This window comes from Pongo abelii, chromosome 8 (genome assembly GCF_028885655.2).
Source record: "Pongo abelii isolate AG06213 chromosome 8, NHGRI_mPonAbe1-v2.0_pri, whole genome shotgun sequence".
NCBI lineage: Eukaryota > Metazoa > Chordata > Mammalia > Primates > Hominidae > Pongo > Pongo abelii.
Genome location: NC_071993.2, coordinates 107,880,073 through 107,903,179, shown reverse-complemented (window position 1 = coordinate 107,903,179; position 23,107 = coordinate 107,880,073). Strand labels below are relative to the sequence as shown.

General features: G+C 38.8%; 1 protein-coding gene across 5 annotated transcripts in view; it reads right to left on the bottom strand.

The window, feature by feature from the left end:
* Positions 1-1,137: 1,137 nt before the first annotated feature.
* SLF2 (SMC5-SMC6 complex localization factor 2) overlaps positions 1,138-23,107 on the bottom strand; it is a 55,389-nt gene continuing 33,419 nt past the window's right edge. For 3 of the 5 annotated variants that reach the window (XM_054521339.2, XM_024252916.3, NM_001131082.1), the window contains 9 exon segments: positions 22,180-22,282; positions 20,810-20,986; positions 19,177-19,274; positions 18,463-18,550; positions 16,102-16,233; positions 15,555-15,632; positions 9,712-9,798; positions 6,787-6,855; positions 1,138-4,406 (listed from right to left, as the gene is read on the bottom strand). In XM_054521339.2, coding sequence (XP_054377314.2) covers positions 4,371-4,406; positions 6,787-6,855; positions 9,712-9,798; positions 15,555-15,632; positions 16,102-16,233; positions 18,463-18,550; positions 19,177-19,274; positions 20,810-20,986; positions 22,180-22,282 — 868 coding nt within the window. In that variant the 3' untranslated portion in view covers positions 1,138-4,370. 5 annotated transcript variants of the gene reach the window in all.

Genomic DNA, 23,107 nt, shown 5'->3' with positions numbered 1-23,107 from the left:
ATTAGGTATATCACAACTATAATTTTTGGAGATATGGTTTGCTCAGATGTCAGTACACCCTGAGGTGTCTGCTTAAGATCAAATCTGTCATCAGAGAAAAGCCTCGTTAGAGCAGCAAGCATTTGCTGAGTTCTTGCTATATGCCAGGCACTGTACTAGGCACTTTTCATGCATTAGCTCGCTTAGTCCTCACAAACCCTGAGGCAGACACCATTATTATCCCTTTTAACAAATGAGGAAACAGTGAGTTTAAGTAATTTGGCAAAGATCAAAAGGCTAGTGTGATGAATCTGGGATCTGAGGTCAGGCCTTGGGGCAAGGTCAAGGCCCTTAACTTGCATAAGGCTGTGCTGCCTGCCCTCTAGTAAGTACTTAAGGCAATGTCTCAGCTTCTTCCTGGGCTGTCATCCCCTCATCCTTCCGCCCCACTGTCAGAGAAAAATGCTCCCATTTAGTCTCTTTTTAGCCAGCCTGTCAGAAGGGAGAAATACTGGCATGGTTTTGGAACTCAAGGCCTCTGACAATGCCTAGGCCTTCTATGAGCTCCAAAGTTTCTCCTATGAGGTTTCAACCTCTGCCTCCCAAGTTGGCATACCCAGAACTGTATCTGCTTGGCAGGTTGGAGGTGATCTCAAGCCCTGCTTCTGCATTGTACAGCTTCTTCTTTCTTGGTCCTGGGCTCAAGAACAAGGGAGTCAGGTTAAGGGTATTTGTTTCTAATTCTCTTTGCCCAAGAACAGAAAGTATTTTAACCTGGATACCAGGAGGTAAGATTCATGAGATCTCTATGTTGTTCACCATCAAATCCTTACTGAATCCTAAAAAGAGTGTCTAGTATGTAGTTGAGACTCAGTTGTTAGAATGAATGGTGGAATGAACATAGTGAATGAGGTAAGAATCAGATTACTGAATTCTTGATTGCAAAGTATACAGCAATTAACCGGGTTACATAAAAGTGAACTGTGTACAATGGTGGCTTTATGTTTTCCAGAAACATGAGACATCAAGCTAAAAAACTGGACAATCCAAAGCAAGAAGAAATGTTTAAAAGCCAGGGGACTGGGGTGGGCTGAGGGAACAGGGCATTCCAGATAACTTAGCCTCCCCAACTCCCAAACAAATATTACCAAACACATGTTCAAACTGAGAAAAAGCAGTTTTAATAGCACACACACACATATTCATAGGACTTTAACAAGATGTAGTATAAAATCTTTAAAAAAATAAAAGGAAAGAAAAAAAATCTGTATTTACTGCCTAAGAGCTGGTGGATTAACTGGCTGACAGGACTGCCCAGGAAAAACAAATGCACAGATAATGAGGTGCGCCAACACTGTTCATGAGTAAGGAATAACCATGGATCATGCTAACTGCTCTACATGCCCAGCTGCCTGGACCCTACTGTTGCCTCCTTAGCGACAAACCACCACAGTCAGCCCCTAATTCTCCAACTCAGTAGCTTGTTTAATGGGCTACCTCTTAAAATTTTCATTTTTAATTTAAAAATTACCCTTGGCTTAAAGACGCCACACATTATTACTGGCCAGTCCCCACCAATTATATTTGTTTTGATAAAAATAAAAATGCAAATACTCCCAACTAAGCCTGGATGATAACACGCCATTTTGTATCTTTTACATTTGAGGAGATTTTTGTGAAGTTGAAAGCAAGCTACTATTTGCGCTTGAAAGCAGAAACAAAATGCAAACCTTCCAAAAGGTGACAAAGGCACCACTGCCATCAGGAGATAGAAAGTGTACAAATGCTGTTACTTTACGGCTATATCAATGCATTTTGTGCATGGAGAGCCTCTTAATGTGATAAAACTAGTAGAATTATATTTTCAGTAACAAGAAAAGCAGTTAGAAAAGGCAAACAGTTACACACAAAAGCATAAACACTTACAAGTACCTTAATGTGCAGCTTGCAAGAAGGGTAATAAGTTTGCCATACATATCCATAAAATTAGACAAGGTGATTTTTGGCACAGTAATATTGCCAAACACACCACCACTCAGTGCAAGCTTTATTTGCCAAGTCCCCAAAGTGGCCTGACATTCTCTGTGCAATGAACATTTCTCCCTCTCTACCATCCCATTCACTGGGCAATAGCAGCAGGAGGGAGACAAAGCATGGGGACTCAAGGGAGAAGTAAAATACTTGATTTGGAAGAAAAATCATGGGCTACTTGTGCTAAAAGAGAGTCACAAAATTTTCATGAGAACCCAAATGCAAATACTGACTGGACTATGACCTGGAGTCTGAAGACCTCTACCAGAGTCATAAATACAAGGGCCTAAACTGAGGTCTGACCATTTATTTTAAAGGGACCATGAAGTATTTTTTTCTAAAGGAGAAATATAATTAAAAATAGAGATTTTTTTCTTATTGGAACTGTTAAATAAAAATGTATCAAAGTGGTTTTAAATTTGATGGGCAGTTATCTGTTGAAACTGCAATACAAAAGGGTCATTAAAAAAAAAACCTGAATAACCCACTTGTCCCCCCCATCAATGTACACAATTAGAAAATATTTACACACTGTAAATTACAAGCAATATAAGCAGTATTTTATACTTTGAGATTTTGTACACTTTACACAATGCAAAATGAGAAAAATATGAACACGTATAAAATTACACACAAATAATGTATCTACAAAAGATTAAATTACAGAATGAAAGCCCCCATCACTGGGCAGATAGATGCCAGAGTTTCAAGCTTCTGTCAAATAGAACTCTTTGTATCTATCTCTTTAACCATAAGTGGCATTTTGTAACAATACCCTTGAGAGGTAGTATCAAGATAATAATATTCTTACCAGTAAACAACACAGAATAAAACTTTTATTGGTCTGACTCTTGGAACCTCAATCAGTTTAGGTTCTTGGAAACTGGATTTACTTAGTCTTCCCTATAAAATCTGACTGCCAATGCTTGATTGACATGAGCTCAAAAGTTACTGATGCTATTTTAAATGATAAATTTAAGACAAAATGCTTTTTACTCCTAAGCCTCAATTTAGAGGTAGAAAGTTATTTTATTTTCTTGCCTCTCAAACCGCAAACATCAAGTCCAGTTTCCATTCCCCTCCATCATCTTTCCCCCCACAACTGGAGACACTAGAGCACTCAGGAGAACAGGTCACTCAAGCCAATACTGAAAGAACAACAAAAAAAGTTGGCATTCTTTCAGGAAACAAACCCTCCTAAAAGGGACATCTAGTCAACAAAATAATTTTCTAGTTGGCTAGTAAGAGTTTGTTACTACCCCCGGGCTAAAACCAACATGTGCACTTCCACTAACCCTCTACCATTTAAACCAAAGGATGGCTTTCCAGTGTTTAAGAATTTAAAGCAGCTGTGGTTTTGAAGTGCAACAACTTCAAGATACAAGCGCACACAAACACACACACACACACACACACACACACACACACACACACACAGACACAGTGTCCCAAAGAATTCAGGTGTCTGCCAAAATTATATACTCATGGAAACAAGGTTGCTGGAAACTTGTCCAGATCTTTAGGCTTTTACAATATAGACTTCTGTAATATGGTTACCAAGAGCCAGAATTCTAAGATATAGCCAAGACTCTAAGATTTAACCAGTATTTAAAATACATGCATTTAAAAGAAATCCAGAACAAACAGCATATGAATGTTCTGGCATCAAAACAGGGCCACTACTTTACAGCTTAACCTCTTCCTCTTAAGCGGATCTGACAACATACCAAACTTTTGTTTCTCAACTGTTTGTTTAAATGTATTTTAAAAACAGATTTATAATCATGAGTAATGAAGGAAAATGCATGGATTGAAACCTCCCTGTGGTTTATAAAAGTTACAGAAGAGATTTATGCTTTTTATTACTAAACTCAGTTTTAAGCATTCCCTTTGTGTCCGAAAATATCCAAGAGGGAAAATTAAACCCAACTGGAACTTGGTCTTGCTTTCCATGTCCAACTTCTCAAGTTAGTCCAAGCTCTTTTCTTATATATTTCCTGTGATTATTCAAGGGACAAAAATACTATCTAAAAAAGATAACTGGCTTATAATTTAACAAGAGGAGTTAACTGGGGCAGGTTAGACATGTGACTATTATTCTGCTTCTACCCCTCCCCTCTTTTAATAAGACTCTGCACTTTTGAAAGGTCAGTTGCCTTAACAATTAAGCAGATCATATTTCATATCTGCTTCAGAAATGGCAATTTCTTCATTACCAGCTTCATACTAGATATTCAAGTGGCACACTTGCTGTACATTTTCTTGGCATTCATTGGATTCTGTAATAATCCTTTCTACTTCTCTAGGAAAGGCTCTTATTGAATTTCTCTTGGTTCATATTTTTGCTGCTGCAACTCCTATTAAGAATCTGGTACCCAGAAGTCATGAAGCTGCCCCTAAAAAAGGGAAGGAGAAAAAAGAGGGTAAAGCAAAATTTAATCACATTATGAATTAATCCTTATAAAACTACTAATCATCAGACAATGGGCTTTGATAAGACAAGTAATAAAATCTTTATATCGACTTCTCTGAAAATGTATGGTAATCAGATTCAAATTTCACATTCAGTAGTCAAACAATAAAAAACAGTATAAAATAAGTGCAAGATGTTTTTCTCATCACTGCACACATGGAGGGACTTAGTTAAGCAGATTAAATAATGTTAAGCTGATTAGTATAGTTTTGCTATTAAATTATTTTCTGTTTTAATACCACATCAGTACATGACCAGCATTAAAAGAGAATCTATTAAGGTTAGAAACAAATACAAAAACAACAAAACATAAATATAAGATTTCTCAAAGACTTAATTAAAATAGAGAGATTGCTTTATCTACTTAATATTCAGTGTTCCTATTATTTTGATATAAAATATAAGCAACTTCTAGGCCCTGGCTACTCAAAGTTTAGTCCCTGAAGCAGCAGCATTGGCATCAATCTGATAACTTGTTAGAAGTACAGAATATCAGCCGGGCGCGGTGGCTCATGCCTGTAATCCCAGCACTCTGGGAGGCCGAGGTGGGCGGATCACGAGGTCAGGAGATCGAGACCATCCTGGCTAACACGGTGAAACCCTGTCTCTACTAAAAAATACAAAAAAATTAGCCGGGTGTGCTGGCGGGCGCCTGTAATCCCAGCTACTGAGGAGGCTGAGACAGGAGAATGGCGTGAACCCGGAAGGCGGAGCTCGTAGTGAGCCAAGATTGGCAACACTGCACTCCAGTCTGGGCGACAGAACAAGACTCCATCTCAAAAATTAAAAAAAAAAAAGAAGTACAGAATATCTCAGTTCTCACTCCAGACCTATGAGTCAGAATCCATATTTCACCACGTTTCTAGTTGATTCCTATGTACATTAAAATTTGAGAAGCGTCATTTTAGACAATCCTATGCCAGTTACTCTGTAAACAAGCAGGCTAGCACACTTACTAGCAGGTGTTAAAAAAAATGTCCCTCTTAGTTAGGCAAAGACTCCTTAGATATAACATAAAAAAAAAGTGTCAAAAATATATACATAATAAATAAAAATAAAGGAAAGGCAACACACAGAATGGAAGAAAATATTTACAAATTATATCTCTAATAAGGGATTTGTATCCAGAACATACAACTCAACAGTAAAAAGACAAATAACTATAGTCAAAAATAGGCTTTTTGAAATGAAGTATGGGATGAAAAAAATGGGCAAAGGATCTGAATAGACATTTCTGCAAAAAAGCTATACAAATGACCAATAGGCATATGAGAAGATGTTTAACACCATTAATCATTAGGGAAATGCAAACTAAAACCACAATGAGATTCTACTTCCCTACTCCCTACTATGGCTTTAGTAAAAATGAGTGTTGGTGAGAATATGGAGAAATCAGAAACCTCAGACATTCTGGTGGGAATATAAAATGATGCAGTCACTTTGGAAAACAGTCTGGTAGTTTCTTAAAACACTTAACATAGAATTACCATATGGCCCGGCAATTTGACTTCCTTTTCAAATGTTTCATTTGAGAACACATATTCACATAAAAACTTGCATACAAATGTTCATGGAAATATTATTTGTAATAGCCAGAATGTGAAAACAATACAAATGTCTAATAAGTAGATAAATAAATGTGACACATCCATACAGTGGAAAATTATTTGGCAATAGAAGGAACGTACATGCTATAACATGGATTCACTTATCATTATATTAACTGAAAGCAGCCAATTACAAAAGATTACATAGTATATCTCATTTACCGATGTCCGGAATAGGGAAATCTATAGGGACAGAAAGTAGATTAGTGTTTGCCTAGGATTTGGGAGGAGTCAGGAGGGGAACCAAGGTAGTAGAGGAAAGGGGAATGAATGACTGCTAACAGGTATGGGATTTCTTTTTGGGGTGATGAAAATGTTCTAAAATTAGACTGTGGCAATGTTATTCACTCTGTCAATGTAACAAAAACCACTGTATACATTAAGTGGGTAAAATCTATGGTATGTGAATTCTATCTCAATAGATCTGTCTTAAAAATGCTCTTAATTGAATAACCTCCATTTGATGTAATGTAATATTTTTAAATGGGCTCAACCACTTCTGGAAATAAATTAATGAATATAAAGCAAACAAAAACTAAAAAAATTACAAACCATGTATTATACTGGCGTTTTCAGTTTATCTTAAGATAACTAGAAGCAAGTGCACTGTTATACTCTATTTTATTTCAAACAGTATGAAGAGTGCCATTCAGCAAAACTATTAAGAATAAATGAAATTGTATAACAAAATGACACCTGAGTAGGCCGACAGTTCTGGATTATTTCCTGCCATTTTCCATGTATCCTGGCGACCAAGTCTTTCACCTTAAAAATATCAAAAACAGGAAAAGGGATCAGATTAAAACATCCTCACCTACAATCAGCTTAACACTACACAAAATATCTGACAGCTGCAACAGGCCCACACTCAACAACTCAATTTGATTTCTGTCAACAAACAGAAAATAAACTACTCATCTTTTGAAGGAGATTTCAAATCATAGTAATTAATAAGACTTTCCTTTATCATCATAATCTAAACTATTGAATGCTTATGATTTAATTTTCCTGTTATTAAAGATCATCCCCAAAAACACATTCTCTGCCTTCAAAGGAACTTAACTTTAACTTGCTGGCTTTTGAACAACCAGATAGAGAAGCTGAAGGGTGGTTTGTGTCAACAGGGCCCAAGGCTTTGGCTGTTCCGTGCCTTCCCTTCCCAGCTTCCCTTTGAAAGGATCAAGGCCATTAAAAAAACGTTTATTTGTCCGTCTCCACATTATTAGAAGATCCAAAATTCACTGTTACTCCTCTCCGTGTTTGTGCCCAAGTACTATGAATCCCCTTTAAATATCTAGTATTTTCCTACATTTGGAGGTTTAGCAAGTGTCTGTGCAAAACTGAAACTTTAACACAAAAATCAAACTCTATCACTCTAGAGATTCTCAATTAGCTATTGAACATAACTGCTTGAGAAAAATGTTTTAAACAAGTCAGGAATTTTATAGCAGCTTTAAATTTATAAAGTAAATTACAATCTATGCCTTTTTCTTCATCTACAGTTCAGCAAATTAAATTTCTCCAAAACAATCACCAACTTTTCTATAACAGAGGCTTTTGGAGAGGCAGGCAACTCACCTATTTCAGCAGGACCATCCCTTGAAGCAATTTCCACAGACCACTGTGTCGCTTTCCACTTTAAGTAAGAGAAGCACTGGCAACAATCTGTGCCAAGCCCTTGTCTTTAAGAAACATAAAACTTGGGTGGTCCCCTTTTAGCATGTCTGTCAGTAGTAGCCACTACCAAGTTCTACAGGCCAGCAATTCTGTTCAATGAATGCTCAAAAGAATGTGCTTCTGAAACTAGAGTTCTACTCTTGGGGAAAGAGCTATCTCCTACATGTATTTGAAAATCAGAAATCTGATAACAACTTCATTAGTGGCTTATTTTTGTATTTAACTTAAATGTACTAAAATAAATACATATACTAAATCCGAATGGGCATTGTTCAAATGACTAACCTTTGAAGCTAATTAATGTAAGATATTAAGTCACAAAGCTGAGGCTTCACATTCAATGACTATCCAAAGACAAGAGGCAAAAAGAATCAGCATTGTATTACATTACCAAAGCTAAAAGATAATCTTGGAATTAAAAAATCTTTAGAAAAAAGTATTTTTATTTTATTTTGTTTTATTTATTATTATTATTTTTTGAGACAGAGTCTTGCTCTGTCGCCCAGGCTGGAGTGCAGTGTCGAGATCTCAGCTCACTGCAAGCTCTGCCTCCTGGGTTCAAGGGATTCTCTTCCTCAGCCTCCTGAGTAGCTGGGACTACAGGCACGCACCACCACACCTGGCTCATTTTTGTATTTAGAAAAAAGTATTTTAAAAGTGTCTGATTTTATGTTTCAGGAAAAACTGTCAAATCATTCTATTAATACTAACATTACTTTCCTACTCCATACTCATATATTTGGTTTTTCTACTGTCTTTGAGTATATAAAACCTTTAAGAAAAAAAGCTTAGCAAGCTTAGTGCTGAAATCATTTCTACCCTAGAGCTCAGACTAGGTGTTGTACGACCCAAAGATTTGAAAACTCCTGGCCGGGTATGGTGGCTCACACCTCTAATCCCAGCTCTTTGGGATGCCGAGGCAGGCGGATCACGAGGTCAGGAGTTCGAGACTAGCCTGGACAACATGGTGAAACCCTGTCTCTACTAAAAATACAAAAAAAAAAAAAAATTTGCTGGGCATGGTAGCGGGCGCCTGTAATCCCAGTTACTTGGGAGGGTGAGGCAGGAGAACTGCTTGAACCTGGAAGGCAGGGGTTGCAGTGAGTCGAATTTGTGTCACTGCACTTCAGCCTAGGCAACAAGAGTGAAACTCCGTTTCAAAAAAAAAAAAAAGATTTGAAGGCTCCTTCCTTTAACATATTCTTCAATGAAACGTTCAAAGAATAACAGCTAATCTATTTGTACTCTATGAATAAAACAAGTTTTCAACCATCATAAAATTTCAAAGCCACTGTTTCATAACTTACATATTTATTTAAATAATGCTTCAATCCTTGATGGTAACTTAAGCACGAAGGTTTTAATTTGTGTAATGGGGAAAAATATGTATCATTAGTACTAGAAGTATTTTTCTCCTTGGGTGTCAGGAGTTTCAGAACAGGAAGTAAAGTTGCTTTGAGATTTTTTTTCCTTTCACTTTTAATTTAGCTACACTAATTTAGAAGGAGCTGATTTCTGTTATTAAAAGAGAAAGTCCTATTTCTAATCTTACATGTTTCTTTTTTTTTTTGAGACAAAGTCCTACTCTATCTCCCAGGCTGGAGTGCCATGTGTGTTCATAGCTCACTGCAACCTCAAACTCCTAGGCTCCAGTGATCCTCCTGCCTCAGCCTCCCAAGTAGCCAGAACTACAGGTGCATGACACCATGCCTGGCTATTTTTCAAAATTTTTGTAGAGATGGAGTCTTGCTATGTTGCCTAGGCTGGTCTTGAACTCCTGGCTTCAAGCAATCCTCCTGTCTCAGCCTCCCAAAGTATTGGGATTACAGGCATGAGCCACCATGCCTAGCCTTATATGTTCTTTTTCTGAATATAGGCCTGTATGCGTCTATCCTTAAATATTAACATAACCAAGATTAAGAAAAAAAGAAAAAACACACTTACCTTAGTTCTGTAAAAAAGTCTTGCATCTTCCCTAATATCACATTTAACATGCTTTTCCAAAGCCCCACAGAGTAGCACAAAGTGTTTCTGTGCAAAACAAATGCAAGGGATGAAAACAATTCTGAAGCATTACAAATTAACAAAGAAGAAATTATGCAGCTAGAACAACTAAATCATTTAAAAATCTATTATTCCTGTTAGCAATGACTGATGTTAACTATCCAACATAACAGTAGTTGTATCAGTGAAAGCTGCTTCCATGACAATAAGATTACTAGTTTAAAAAATACACACTCTAACAAAAGTTGTTTTGCTATGCATTAACTCGCATTAATGAAAATTAACCCCAGAGCTCTAACTGGGTAATATAGTACTCAGAAATTTAAAGAGTCCTTCCTTTAACATACTCTCTAACAAAATATTCAGATAACAGCTAGCCTTTAAAAAAAAAAAAATGAAAAAAAATTTTTAAAGAAATGGGGTCTGGCTCTGGTGCCAGGCTGGAGTGCAGTGGCACAATTATAGCCCACTGCACCCTTGAACTCCCCAGCTCAAGTGCTCCTCCAGTCTCAGCCTCCTGATTAGCTATGATTACAGGCATGTATCACCATGCCCAGTTCTTTTTTTTTTTTTTTTTTGAGACAGAGTCTTGCTCTGTCACCCAGGTTGAAGTGCAGTGGTGCGATCGCAGCTCACTGCAACCTCTGGCTCCCAGGTTCAGGCGATTCTCTGCCTCAGACTCCCGAGTAGCTGGGATTACAAGTGTGCACCACCACGCCCAGCTAATTTTTAAAATTTTTAGTAGAGACAGGTTTTGCCACGTTGGCCAGGCTAGTCTCAAACTCTTGACCTCAGGTGATCCACCTGCCTCAGCCTCCCAAAGTGCTGGGATTACAGGTGTGAGCCACTGCGCCCAGCCAATTTTTTTTTAATTTTTAAATTTTTTTGTGGAGACAGGGTCTCACTTTGTTGCCAAGGCTAGTGTCAAATGCCTGGCTTCAAGTGATCCTCCCACTTCAGACTCCCAATGTGTTGAGATTACAAGCATGAGCCACTGCGACTTGCCAGCACAATACTGGCCCATTTGATATTTGGTGATGTTGGTATCTTATGAATGTATTATACTGTTGCCAAGGTATAATGGTTAAGTTCCACTCCAACAAACAGAGCTAACATTTGTTGACAAATAATCTTTTCAATATGACATGATTACAAGACCACTATCACGCCCCTCTTTCTGGTATATATGGGAATTTTTATAGCAAAATCAGGTCGCGACTTTTTTTTTTTTTTTTTTTTTTTAAGAGATAGGGTCGGCTGGGCGTGGTGGCTCATGCCTGTAATTCCAACACTTTGGGAGGCCAAGGCGGGCAGATTACGAGGTCAGGAGATCAAGACCATCCTCACTAACATGGTGAAAACCCGTCTCTACTAAAAGTACAAAAAAAATTAGCCAGGCGTGGTGGCAGGTACCTATAGTCCCAGCTACTCGGGAGGCTGGGGCAGGAGAATGGCGTGAACCCGGGAGGCAGAGCTTGCAGTGAGCTGAGACTGTGCCACTACACTCCAGCCTGGGCAACAGAGTGAGGCTTCATCTCAAAAAAAAAAAAAAAAAAAAAAAAAAAGAAATAAGAGTCCTGCCCTGTTATCCAGGCTGGAGTGCAATGGTGGGATCATAGCTCACTGCAGCTTTGAACTCATAGGCTCAAGTAATCTTCCCATCTCAGTCTTCTGGGTAGCTGGGACTACAGGTACGTGCCACTACACTTAGCTAGTTTTTGTTTTTGAATTTTTGTAGATACAGCATCTTGCTATGTTGCCTAAGCTGGTTTTAAACTCCTAGGCTCAAGCAATCCTCCTGTCTCTGCTTCTCCAAGTGCTGGATTACAGGCATGAGCCACCACACCTGGCCCTATTTTTTTTTTTCTATAGGAACAAGACAACCTTTCATTAATAGAGGTTCATACTTAATTCTTTGAAAAATTATGCATCTTAAATTTTAGAAATGTATAGACCTAAGCAGTTCTTTCACATATACTTGGTGAGAACGTAAATGAACACTTTCTGGGATGAAAATGTGATAATAGCTATTTAAAATAATTAAAATTTGAAATATTTATAAACTTTGATCTAACAATTCTACTTCTAGGAATTTACCTTATAGCTATGCTTCCAGAAGTGGGCAAAGATACATGAATAAGCATGTTCATATTAACACTATGTGTAATCATAAAAAACATACTGTTTATCAATAAAGGTTTCAAAATACTATAGTTATTAGACAAAAGTACAAATATTTGATTTTTTGTATTTTTTTTGAGACAGGGTCTCACTCTGTCACCCAGGCTGGAGGGCAGTGGCATGACCACAGTGCATGGCAGCCTCGACCTCCTCAGGCTCAGGTGTTCCTCCTGCCTCAGCCTCCCAAGTAGCTGGGACTACAGGCATGCGTCACCATGCCCGGTTAAATTTTTTTTTTGTAAAGACGGCATTCTGCTATGTTGCCTAGGCTGGTCTTGAACTCCTGGGCTCAAGCGATCTGCATGCCTCGGCCTCCCAAAGTGCTGGTATTACAGTTGTGAGCCACTGCGCCCAGCCAAGTGCTAATGTCTTAAAGAGGAGGCCGGGCACAGTGGCTCACGCCTGTAATACCAGCAATTTGGGAGGCTGAGGTGGGTGGATCACTTGAGGTCAGGCGTTCGAGACTAGCCTGGCCAACATGATGAAACCCCATCTCTACTAAAAATACAAAAATTGGCCAGCATCGTGGCACATGCCTGTAGTCCCAGCTACTCGGGAGGCTGAGGCAGGAGAATCGCTTGAACCCAGGAGACGGAGGTTGCAGTGAGCTGAGATCGTGCCACTGCACTTCAGCCTGGGTGACAGAGCAAGACTCTGTCTCAAAAAAAAAAAAAAAAAAAAAAAATTTTTTTTTAAAGAGAAAAAAAGGAAGTTGCAAATGATACTATGATTCAATTTTTGTTAAAATAATTGTTAGTATATTATATGTAATATATTAGTAAATTGTGAAGAAATTTACAGGAGGGCACTGGATTGTAGGAGTCTTTCAGTTTTTACTTTATATAAGTTTTACAATAATCACTAATTTTTTTTTTTTTTTTTTTAAATAGAGATGGCATTGCCCAGGCTGCTCTTGAACTCCTGGGCTCAAGTGATCCTCCTGACTCAGCCTCCCAAAGTGCTGGGATTACAGGCATGAGCCACCATGCCCAGTCACTGATTTTTTTAATCATAAAAAGTAATTTATAGCTGGCATGGTGGATCACGCCTGTAATCCTAGCACTTTGGGAGGCTGAGGTGGGCGGATCACAAGGTCAGGAGTTCGAGAGCAACATGATCAACATGGCAAAACCCCGTCTCTACTAAAAATACAAAAATTAGCCGGGTGTGGTGGCAGGCACCTCTGATCCCAGCTACTTGGGCCAAAGGCTGAGGCAGGAGAATTGCTTGAACCTGGGAGGCAGAGGTTGCAGTGAGCCAAGATTGTGCTAGTGCACTCTAGCCTGGGTGACAGAGCAAGACTCTGTCTCGAAAAAAAAAAAATGTATAAAATATAAAAACCATGTAAGAACATTATAGACAGATGACTATATTAGCTTCTAATCAGAAGAGCAAACACTTTTTGTTTTTGAGACAGAGTTTTGCTCCTGTTGCCCAGGCTGGAGTGCAATGGCGTGATCTCAGCTCACTGCAACCTTCGCCTCCTGGGTTCAAGCAATTCTCCTGCCTCGGGCTCCCCAGTAGCTGGGATTACAGGTGCCCACCACCACGCCCGGCTAATTTTTGTATTTTTAGTAGAGACAAGGTTTCACCATATTGGTCAGGCTGGTCTCGAACTCCTGATCTCAGGTGATCCACCCACCTCAGCCTCCCAAGGTGCTGGCATTACATGCGTGAGCCACTGTGCCCAACCGCAAACACAGTTTTATACACAATAGCATATATAAAAACATAAGAACTAGTCTTGTGTCTTTTCTATCATGTCTAGGAGATACTATGTATTTTTTTTCTTTTTTTTGAGGTGGAGTCTCTGTCTGTTGCCCAGGCTGGAGTATAGTGGTGTGATCTCAGCTCACTGCAACCTCCACCTCCTGGGTTCAGGCAGTTCTCCTGCCTCAGCCTCCAGAGTAGCTGGGATTGCAGGTGTCTGCCACCATGCGCAACTAATTTTTTTTTTTGTATTTTTAGTAGAGACAGGGTTTCATCATGTTGGCCAGGCTGGTCTCGAACTTCTGACCTCAAGTGATCCGCCCGCCTTGGCCTCCCAAAGTGCTGGGATTACAGGCATGAGCCACCACGTCCAGCCCAAGGTTTTTTTTTTTTTTGAGATGAAGTCTTGCTCTGTCGCCCAGGCTGGAGTGCAATGGCACGATCTTGCCTCACTGCAACCTCCCCCTCCTGGGTTCAAGCGATTCTCCTGTCTCAGCCTCCCGAGTAGCTGGGATTACATGCATGCACCAACACGCCTGGCTAACTTTTTGTATTTTTGTAGAGACGGGGTTTCACCATGTTGGCCAGGCTGGTCTTGAACTTCTGACCTCAACTGATCCACCCACCGCACCCTCCCAAAGTGCTGGGATTACAGGGGTGAGCCACCGCGCCAGGCATGTCCGGCCTAAGTTTTAAAACAGGAATTGGAATAGTTAAGATATGAAATAAAAGGAATTAAGCAAGATCTTTCCCCAGGAGTATGGGAAGAATAGAGTAATTCAAAATGAAAATCTGAATATTAGAAATGCATTTCTAAAGTAGCCTGCCTTACCATCAGTTTAATTTTGAAGGCAAATGTTATTTCTAAAGGAACAAAAGGGGAATGGCAAAGAATGGGAAGAAACGAGCTAAAAGCTGGCTGTATGGCAGATGCAGCTGACAGCAATAACTTAAGCATACTCTGAAAATGAAACTATGGTCTAAGAAGAATGTGTAATTGGAGTCCCAAGCCAAAGAATCTGGGAGTGGCCAACATGGAGTTTCACTCCTTATCTATGAAGGACATCTGAACCCCCGGCTCATCCCTTGTAAGGCCATACGGGATGCAGGCCCTTTGTTCTCGGTTACATGGAGGTTGCTAGGTAAAGGGTGCTAAGTGAAAATGCTATGTAAACTGCATGGTCTCTACAGATAGTAGCAGTTCTCCTGTGTAGCCTGCTGCCACCTGACTGCCATTTCTCCTGGAGTCAATATGGGTCCAGCACACCACCAGCCCATTTGATATCTGGTGATGTTGGTATCTTATGAATATATTATACTACTGCCAAAGTATAATGGTTAAGTTCCACTCCAACAAACAGAACTAACATTTACTGACAATTCTTTTCTTTTCTTTTTTTTTTGAGATGGAGTTTCACTCTTGTTGCCCAGGCTGGAGTGCAGTGGCACAATCTCGGCTCACTGCAACCTCCACCTCCCGGGTTCAAGCGATTCTCCTGCCTCAGCCTCCCGAACAGCTGGGATTACAGGCAACTGCCAAACGCCTGGCTAATTTTTTTGTATTTTTAGTAGAGACGGGGTTTCACCATGTTGGCCAGGCTGGTCTTGAACTCATGACCTCAAGTGATCCCCCCGCCTTGGCCTCCCAAAGTGCTGGGATTACAGGCGTGAGCCACGGCGCCCGGCCAACAATTCTTTTCAATACGATATAGTTACAAGACCACTATCATGCCCCTCTTTCTGGTATACATGGGAATTCTTATAGCAAAATCAATTAGCTTTTATATTAAGAAAACTTTATATAGTTTTCTCCTACATAAAGCATGCTCACTCATTCCATCATCAGTAACACCTATTTAAAAACAGCAGCAACAACACTAAACACTACCTACCCGTTGTCCAGAAGAAAAAGAATGAGAACAACTAACTTCACCGACTAAATGAAGAAGAATGTAGGTCAGGTAATATGCCTGTTAGAGAAATGAATAAAATTAACACCTATGAATTAGCTAGCATAGATGTCATTCCAATTTACACATTAGGAAAGTTGCCCAGGAAGGATAAAGGATATGTTCAAGTTAACCCAGCTGGTCAGTAAGTAAAAGCCAAGCATCTAAACTAGGCTTTCTCATTTCTAACTCAAGTGCATTCTTTTTACCATGATTCATGACCTCACGACTGCCCTAATAAAGGGCTACAAAAAATACTCTTGGGAGCAAATTACCAACAATCATCCTTTTACCTAAATTTTCAACTCTCAAATTTATGGAAGAATTTCATGACAGTGATAAATTAAAAATATCATTCGCTTTAAAATTATGTTTGCTAGAATGTATCTAGTGTCCAAATCCAGAAATGCCTACATTATCAGTCTATGGTTAGGAAGCTGATAACAGTTATGCTTCTATGTACTCTTTGAGACCTTCTAGCACTGGATACCTGCTTTTCAAGTTCTAAATGAAGACTGTCATCAATAATGCCATCTGGTTGTTCGGCCTTTTTCTTCAAGACCATTTTCTTTAACAAATCAGAAGGCTTCATCTGCACAAGATAGCGATGTAGGACTGATACCTATCAAAAGAAAGAGGAGACATTGAACAAAGCTAAATAATAGCTGTTCTTTCTTAGGCTATTTTTTCCAGTGTGTGCTCTTTCATTTTGTCCTTTTATTATAGCTTTCTTTACACTTGAACAATATCCATTTTCCCTTTATGTAAAACCCCTGAATTGCTTAAAAAGGGATTTTAAGTGGTTGGGCACGGTGGCTCACACCTGTAATCCCAACACTTTCAGAGGCCGAGGGAGGTGAATCACCTGAGGTTAGAAGTTCAAGACCAGCCTGGCCAACGTGGAGAAACCCCGTCTCTACTAAAAATACAAAAATTAGCTGGGCATGGTGGCACATGCCTGTAGTCCTAGCTACTCGGGAGGCTGTGGCACGAGAATCACTTGAATATGTGGGGTGGAGGTTGCAGTGAGCCGAGATCGTGCGACTGCACTCCAGCCTGGGCGACAGAGCGATACTACATCTCTCTCTCAAAAAAAACGGGATTTTAAGTTAAAGATTTAGTACTTGTAACTTAGGATAAATGCTTAGGAGACCAAACGATATTATAATAGAGGCCACAGGGAATGCTTTCTCTGTTAAATTATTTGAAAGTCAACAAAGTTGACTCTGTGGTTAGAAGTCATTGAATTCTGAGAAGAACTACAAGAAGTTGTGGTAAAAATCACAACTAGACTGTAACTTGAATATCAGTTAGTGAGTCTGAGGGTTAATTATTCATGTAATTATTCAGCTAATTATTCTATTTTACATGGGCAAAAAAGGAAAAAGTAACAGAACAACAAAAGTTAGGAGAAATGGTAGAAATCCTACCCCGGATCTCTTTTGAAGGCAGTAAATATCATTGAAAGGAATGAGAACTATCTGCTAATTACCCTGGTAGCTCCAGTACGATCCCCATATATCTGGAATCAAATCTACCTCAACTCTACTAAAGCAGAAACCAGCTGTGCCCATCAGTCTCTCCATCCCACAGCATCTTGTGCATGCTTCAATTACTGTTCTTACCACACTAACCCACAAGAGTTGGTTAATTTTGTTTCAACCATTAGATTATGTTTTCAAGGGCAGAGTCTCTAATCTAAATCTTTGTTTGTTTTAATTCCTAGGACCTGGTGGCACACCTTGTACCAAACTGCAATTCAAACAAGAACAAAGGGACATCCAGATTAGGTTCTACGGTGCTTTTTTTTGAGACAGAGTCTCGCTCTGTTGCCCAGGCTGGAGTGCAGTGGCGTGATCTCAGCTCACTGCAAGCTCTGCCTGCCAGGTTCATGTCATTCTCCTGCCTCAGCCTCCCGAGTAGCTGGGGCTACAGGTGTCCGCCACCATGCCTGGGTAATTTTTTTGTATTTTTTTTAGTAGAGACGGGGTTTCACCGTGTTGGCTAGGATGGTCTCGATCTCCTGACCTCGTGATCCGCCTGCCCTGGCCTCCTAAAGTGCTGGGATTACAGGCGTGAGCCACTGTGCCCGTCCTATGGTGAGTTTTCAAATCCAACCAAGGGCAGCCCCATTAGTGCTATCAAAGTTTATAAAAAGCCTTCAGAATTTCTCAGAATGGGACTTCCATTGGACATTTTTTAAATTAAAAAAATTCATATATATATATATATTAAAGACAGGGTCTCCCTATGTTGCTTAGGTTGGACTTGAACTCCTAGATTCAAAGGATCCTCTGGCCTCAGCCCCCCAAGTAGCTGGGACGATAGGTGTGTGCCACCAGTACCCGGCAACAGCTGGACATGTTTATCCACACTCTCATATATACATGATATATTCTTACTGAACAAGTACTAGAGGGCAACTACGTTTAAGCTCTATGATCTAAAAAGACTCATTTTAAAACAGGTTAAAGATGTAATCAATGTACAATGCTTTTGCAATTTCTAATCTTGCGATAAAATTGCTAACTTGGAAAAGCTGAACTAATTCAATAAGTGAAATCATATTCATATAATTGCACATTATGATTTTCCCAGTAGTTTCTTTATACATTAATTCACATCTGATTGTCCATAACCATCCTAAGTGGTGGAGGGTGCAATACTATCTCCATTTCACAGACGAAAAAACTGGATCTTGTTAGTTAAGTGTGCTAGAGATTACATGAACAGTATCAAGCTTGAGAGCTGAGCTCTGACCCCAGGACCTTTGACTTAGGGTTCATCAATTTTCCTTACACCTCTCATTACCTCTCCCATTTATTAAAAATAAAAATGTATTTATTTATACCTGCAGATTACTGGCATTAGGAACATCTTCGTGTTTCTCATCCAAAAGCTTTGAAATAATCACTAGACTGAGGCACTGTCTCAGTTGCCTAGAATTAGAAGTTAAAAGTATTTAGAATGTATTTTAATTAATACTGCTTGAAAAGCAAATGAATGAGCCAAAAGGAGCTCTAGTTCTAATTGGAAATACAGGCAATGTTTCAAAAGAAGTCTGTACAGGAACATATAAGCTGTTATAGAACAGTAAAATTTTCATGTAAAATATTTGTACATAAAACTTGAGTTATCTGAAGCTCAATAAATCATTTAACGGCCTTATCTTTGGCCCTGATGATTTACTGACAGAAAACCTATTTTTTTACTGATGAAATTTATTTTTACTAAAGCAAAAAAAAAGCTAATTCATTTATTTTTGTGGAATATGTCATCTGTATTAAGGTAACACATAAACTAAAATTAAAAATAAAAAAATATTCAGCTTGGGTGACAGAGTGAGACTCTGTCTCAAAAAAAAAAAAAAAATTACATAATGACCTGAGTTAAGAATTAGAATAAGGCAGAATCAGGCTATCAATGCCTTTTCTCGCAACTGAATATGAAATAAACGTATCTGATCTAACATTCAAAGAATGATGAATGGAAATAAAGAACTCAAGGCATTTCATTAACGTAAAATTATAAAATTTCTTAATGTTTAATTCTCACTTTTCAATACCTTCCACGTGACGTCCAATTAGGGACTAGCTGTACCAACCACAGAAGGTTGTGGGGATGACTGGAGAGTTCATTTATGCCCAGACAGAGTTCAGGCACCTGAAAAAAAAGAACAAGTAAGATTTCTTTTCAAACAGAACAGTAGACTCAAACACCCAACAGATCATCTACATCCCTTCTTGACATAATGGAAGCACTAGTACAAAATAGAGCACACATTTTTAGAAATAGCATGGAGTCTAGAATCTGCTAAAATGTACACAATACACAGATTCAGTTTTACTTATACTATCTTAAATGGACTGAACAGATACATTTAGCAGAATTTCACTTGGCTTTCACGTTTTGTACTACATCATATCTCCATCTATATTTAAACATTCCTTCTTGGAAAGATAAACTGATCTAAATACAAACATGTATAAGAGTTGTACAAGACCATATATGTTCCTGATTTGGGATTTCTTGCACTTTAGGGATCCTATTCCAGTATTTTTAAAACCCTAACACCTGGCCTGGTGTGGTGGCTCAAGCCTGTAATCCCAGCACTTTGGGAGGCTGAGGGAGGTGAATCACTTGAGGCCAGGAGTTTGAGACCAGCCTGGCCAAAATGGTAAAACCCTGTCTCTACTAAATACACAGAAATTAGCTGGGCGGAGTGGCGTGTATCTATAGTCTCATCCACTTGGGAGGCTGAGGAATGAGAATCGCCTGAATCCGGGAGGCAGAGGTTGCACTGAGACAAGACTGCGCCACTGCACTCCTGCCTCGGTGACAGGAGATGCTGTCTAAAAAAAAAAAAAAAAAAAAGGCCTAACACCCCCAAAATATGTATTACCATTGTGTATCAATTTTTAAAAAAGCCTAACAGTTGCTTCAAAATAATCTGATGAGCAGGGAAAGGAAATATAGGGCCGGTTTTACATTAGGCAAGATTATGTCTCAATTATTGAAGCAAAGTGATACTTAGGAATTTATTATACTCTTTGCCCTACTTTTGCATATTTTAATTTTTCCACCAAAAAAGACTGAAAAATATAATTTTTAAAAAGGCCTAACAAAAATTATACATGTTCATCCTCCATATGGTTGCAGAAGTTCAACTCAAATTCTGGTTGTAGGTATGACTCACTCCATCATTTCATTTAGGTCTTTGCTCCAAGGTTATTTTGGAAAGGCCTTTCCCTGCCAGCCTTATATGAAATAACATAGCATCCGGTCTTGCTGTACTCATGTCCTGCTTTATTTTCATTTGTAGTACTTAACTACTACCTGACATGATAATATAATCAACATTTACTTGTTTATCTAACCCTTTGACTAGGACAAAAGCCCCATGAAGGCAAAGGCTTTGTCTCTCTCTTTCACAGCTCAATCTCTAGCACCTACATTAATGCTTAGTCCATAGGAAATCCCCAATAAACACATTTTTGTTGGATAAAGAGCTGAAGTTTTAGAAAAAATTCAATTATCATGAATTTAAATAATACAGCTCCAGCAAACATTCCCTTCCTCAGCTCATTTTTAATCTGCCAAAGATCTTGAGTTTTCAAACAGTATTAATTCCATATGCACTATGAGTCAAATTGTAATGCTATATAAAAAATGAATAATAAAGTTTTAAGTAACATTACCTTTGTGTTCCAATCTCTGATGTTTTTCATCAGGTTTATCAGGAGGCTTTGAAAGTCTACTAAAGGAATCTGTTTCAGCTGTTTTTCCAAACTCATTTTAAATAACATTAAAATCAGCAACATTATTTCACGATCCTGGTAACCTTCTGGATGTATAGATGTACACAAGCCTAGAAACTGTTTTAACATAAATGCACAGACAAAAATATTTTAGGAGGTATATTTTACTTTTATAGTTTTAATTATAAACTCTTTTTGACAAAAGATGCAAAAAAGAACTATAAAGAAAACAAACATCAGATGTCTAGAGAGAAGAAGGCAAGAACTACTCAATGTTAATAGTTGAATTAAGTGGCATTTTCTTCTCCATTTTCCAATTTTGAGATTTTCTTAATAGTTCTGTATCATTGATTCAATTCAGCAACTAAAAATGTTTCACACTGTCATTAACTCTTTTTTTTTATCTTCTTTTTTTTGAGACGGAGTCTCACTCTGTTGCCCAGGCTGGAGTACAGTGGTATGATCTCGGGTCACTGCAACCTCCACCTCCCGGGTTCAAGTGATTCTCCTGCCTCAGCCTCCCCAGTAGCTGGGATAACAGGCGCCTGCCACCACGCCTGGCTAATTTTTTTTTTTTGTATTTTTAGTAGAGATGGGGTTTCACCATGTTGGCCAAGCTGGTCTCGAGCTCCTGACCTCAGGTGATCCACCCGCCTTGGCCTCCCAAAGTGCTGGGATTACAGGCATGAGCCACCGCGCCCGGCCTCTGCCATTAACTCTTGATCACTAAGTTATATTGTAAGTCTTTTTTCTTCATACATCCTACTTATAAAAAACTATTGGTTTCAAAACTATTTAATGATGTAACTGACTTAAAGTTTTGTTCATCACTAATATTAAAACAAAATAAAAACAGCAAAAACAATTTTTACTACAAAGATTATTGCTAAGAAATTTCAGAGACTGGAAATCACCTGTTAAGAAACTAGAGAGTTTTTTTTTTTTGAGACAGAGTCTTGCTCTGTTGCCCAGGCTAGAGTGCAGTGGCATGATCCCGGCTCACTGCAAGCTCTGCCTCCTGGGTTCACACCATTCTCCAGCCTCAGCCTCCTGAGTAGCTGGGACTACAGGCGCCCACCACCATGCCTGGCTAATTTTTTGTATTTTTAGTAGAGACGGGTTTTCACCGTGTTAGCCAGGATGGTCTCGATTTCTTGACCTCGTGATCTGCCCGCCTTGGCCTCCCAAAGTGCTGGGATTACAGGCGTGAGCCACTGTGCCCGGCTGAGTTTTTTTTTTTTTTAAAACCATTAACCACAGACTAAATGGTTCTAGCTCTAAGCAGAAGACACACACAAGTTTTTTCCTACCTTAACCACATTTAAAATGTTGGTTTCAGGAAGTGTTGAAAAAATTGGCTTATAAGATGAATCTTCACTTTCTTTCCCCCTTGATGTTGTCTGTGTTTCAGAACTATTGAGAAGTGAGTAAAGCAATGTGAAGTTAGGCACAAAATATATTACTCACTTTAAGAAATTCTGGGCTACTTTTTAAAAACTATGTTTTATCGAGGTATAATTTACATACAACAAAAGGAATGTACCCATTTTAAGTTTTGATAATCATATATACTAATGTAACCACCACCCAAATCAAGAAGTAGAACATTTCCATTCCCCTCAAAAGTCTCTTTATGCCAAATCCAAGTCAATCTGCTATCCCTGACTCAAGGCAAACACTAATATGATTTCTATCATTATGCATCAGTTTTCTCTTGAACAAGCTACTTTTTATATGGTACTATCCTCATTGCTCTTGGTGTTAGCTATGTAGAAGATGGCTCTGACTAAAAAGAATTCGTAATAGGTAAAAGACTCATAAATGGCCTAAAGAAACTGCTATAGCAATATACAGAAACAATTCAAAGCACTCTAATTCTAGTTATCAGAGGTTATCAGTGAAGATTCATGAAAGAGGAGATGCATGAACTTAGCTTTCAAAAGACAGATAACATTTTTAATTTTTTGAAAAAATAATACTTTCATATGGTTTTAAAAAATCAAAATACATTAAGGTACAGTATGCTGTGATAAACTGCCCTCCTAGCTCCGTTCTTTATAACCACTCGTTTCCTCCCTAAGATAATTGCTACAAGTTTTAGCCCTTCCTTCCGTTGGCATTTTATGTATAAACAAACAAATATAAATATATGTCCCACTGTGGTATAAGAAGAAATATATTTGACCTTTGTCCCCACTTCCTGGCACAGAGCTCCTAAAACCTCTGGAATGTCTGATG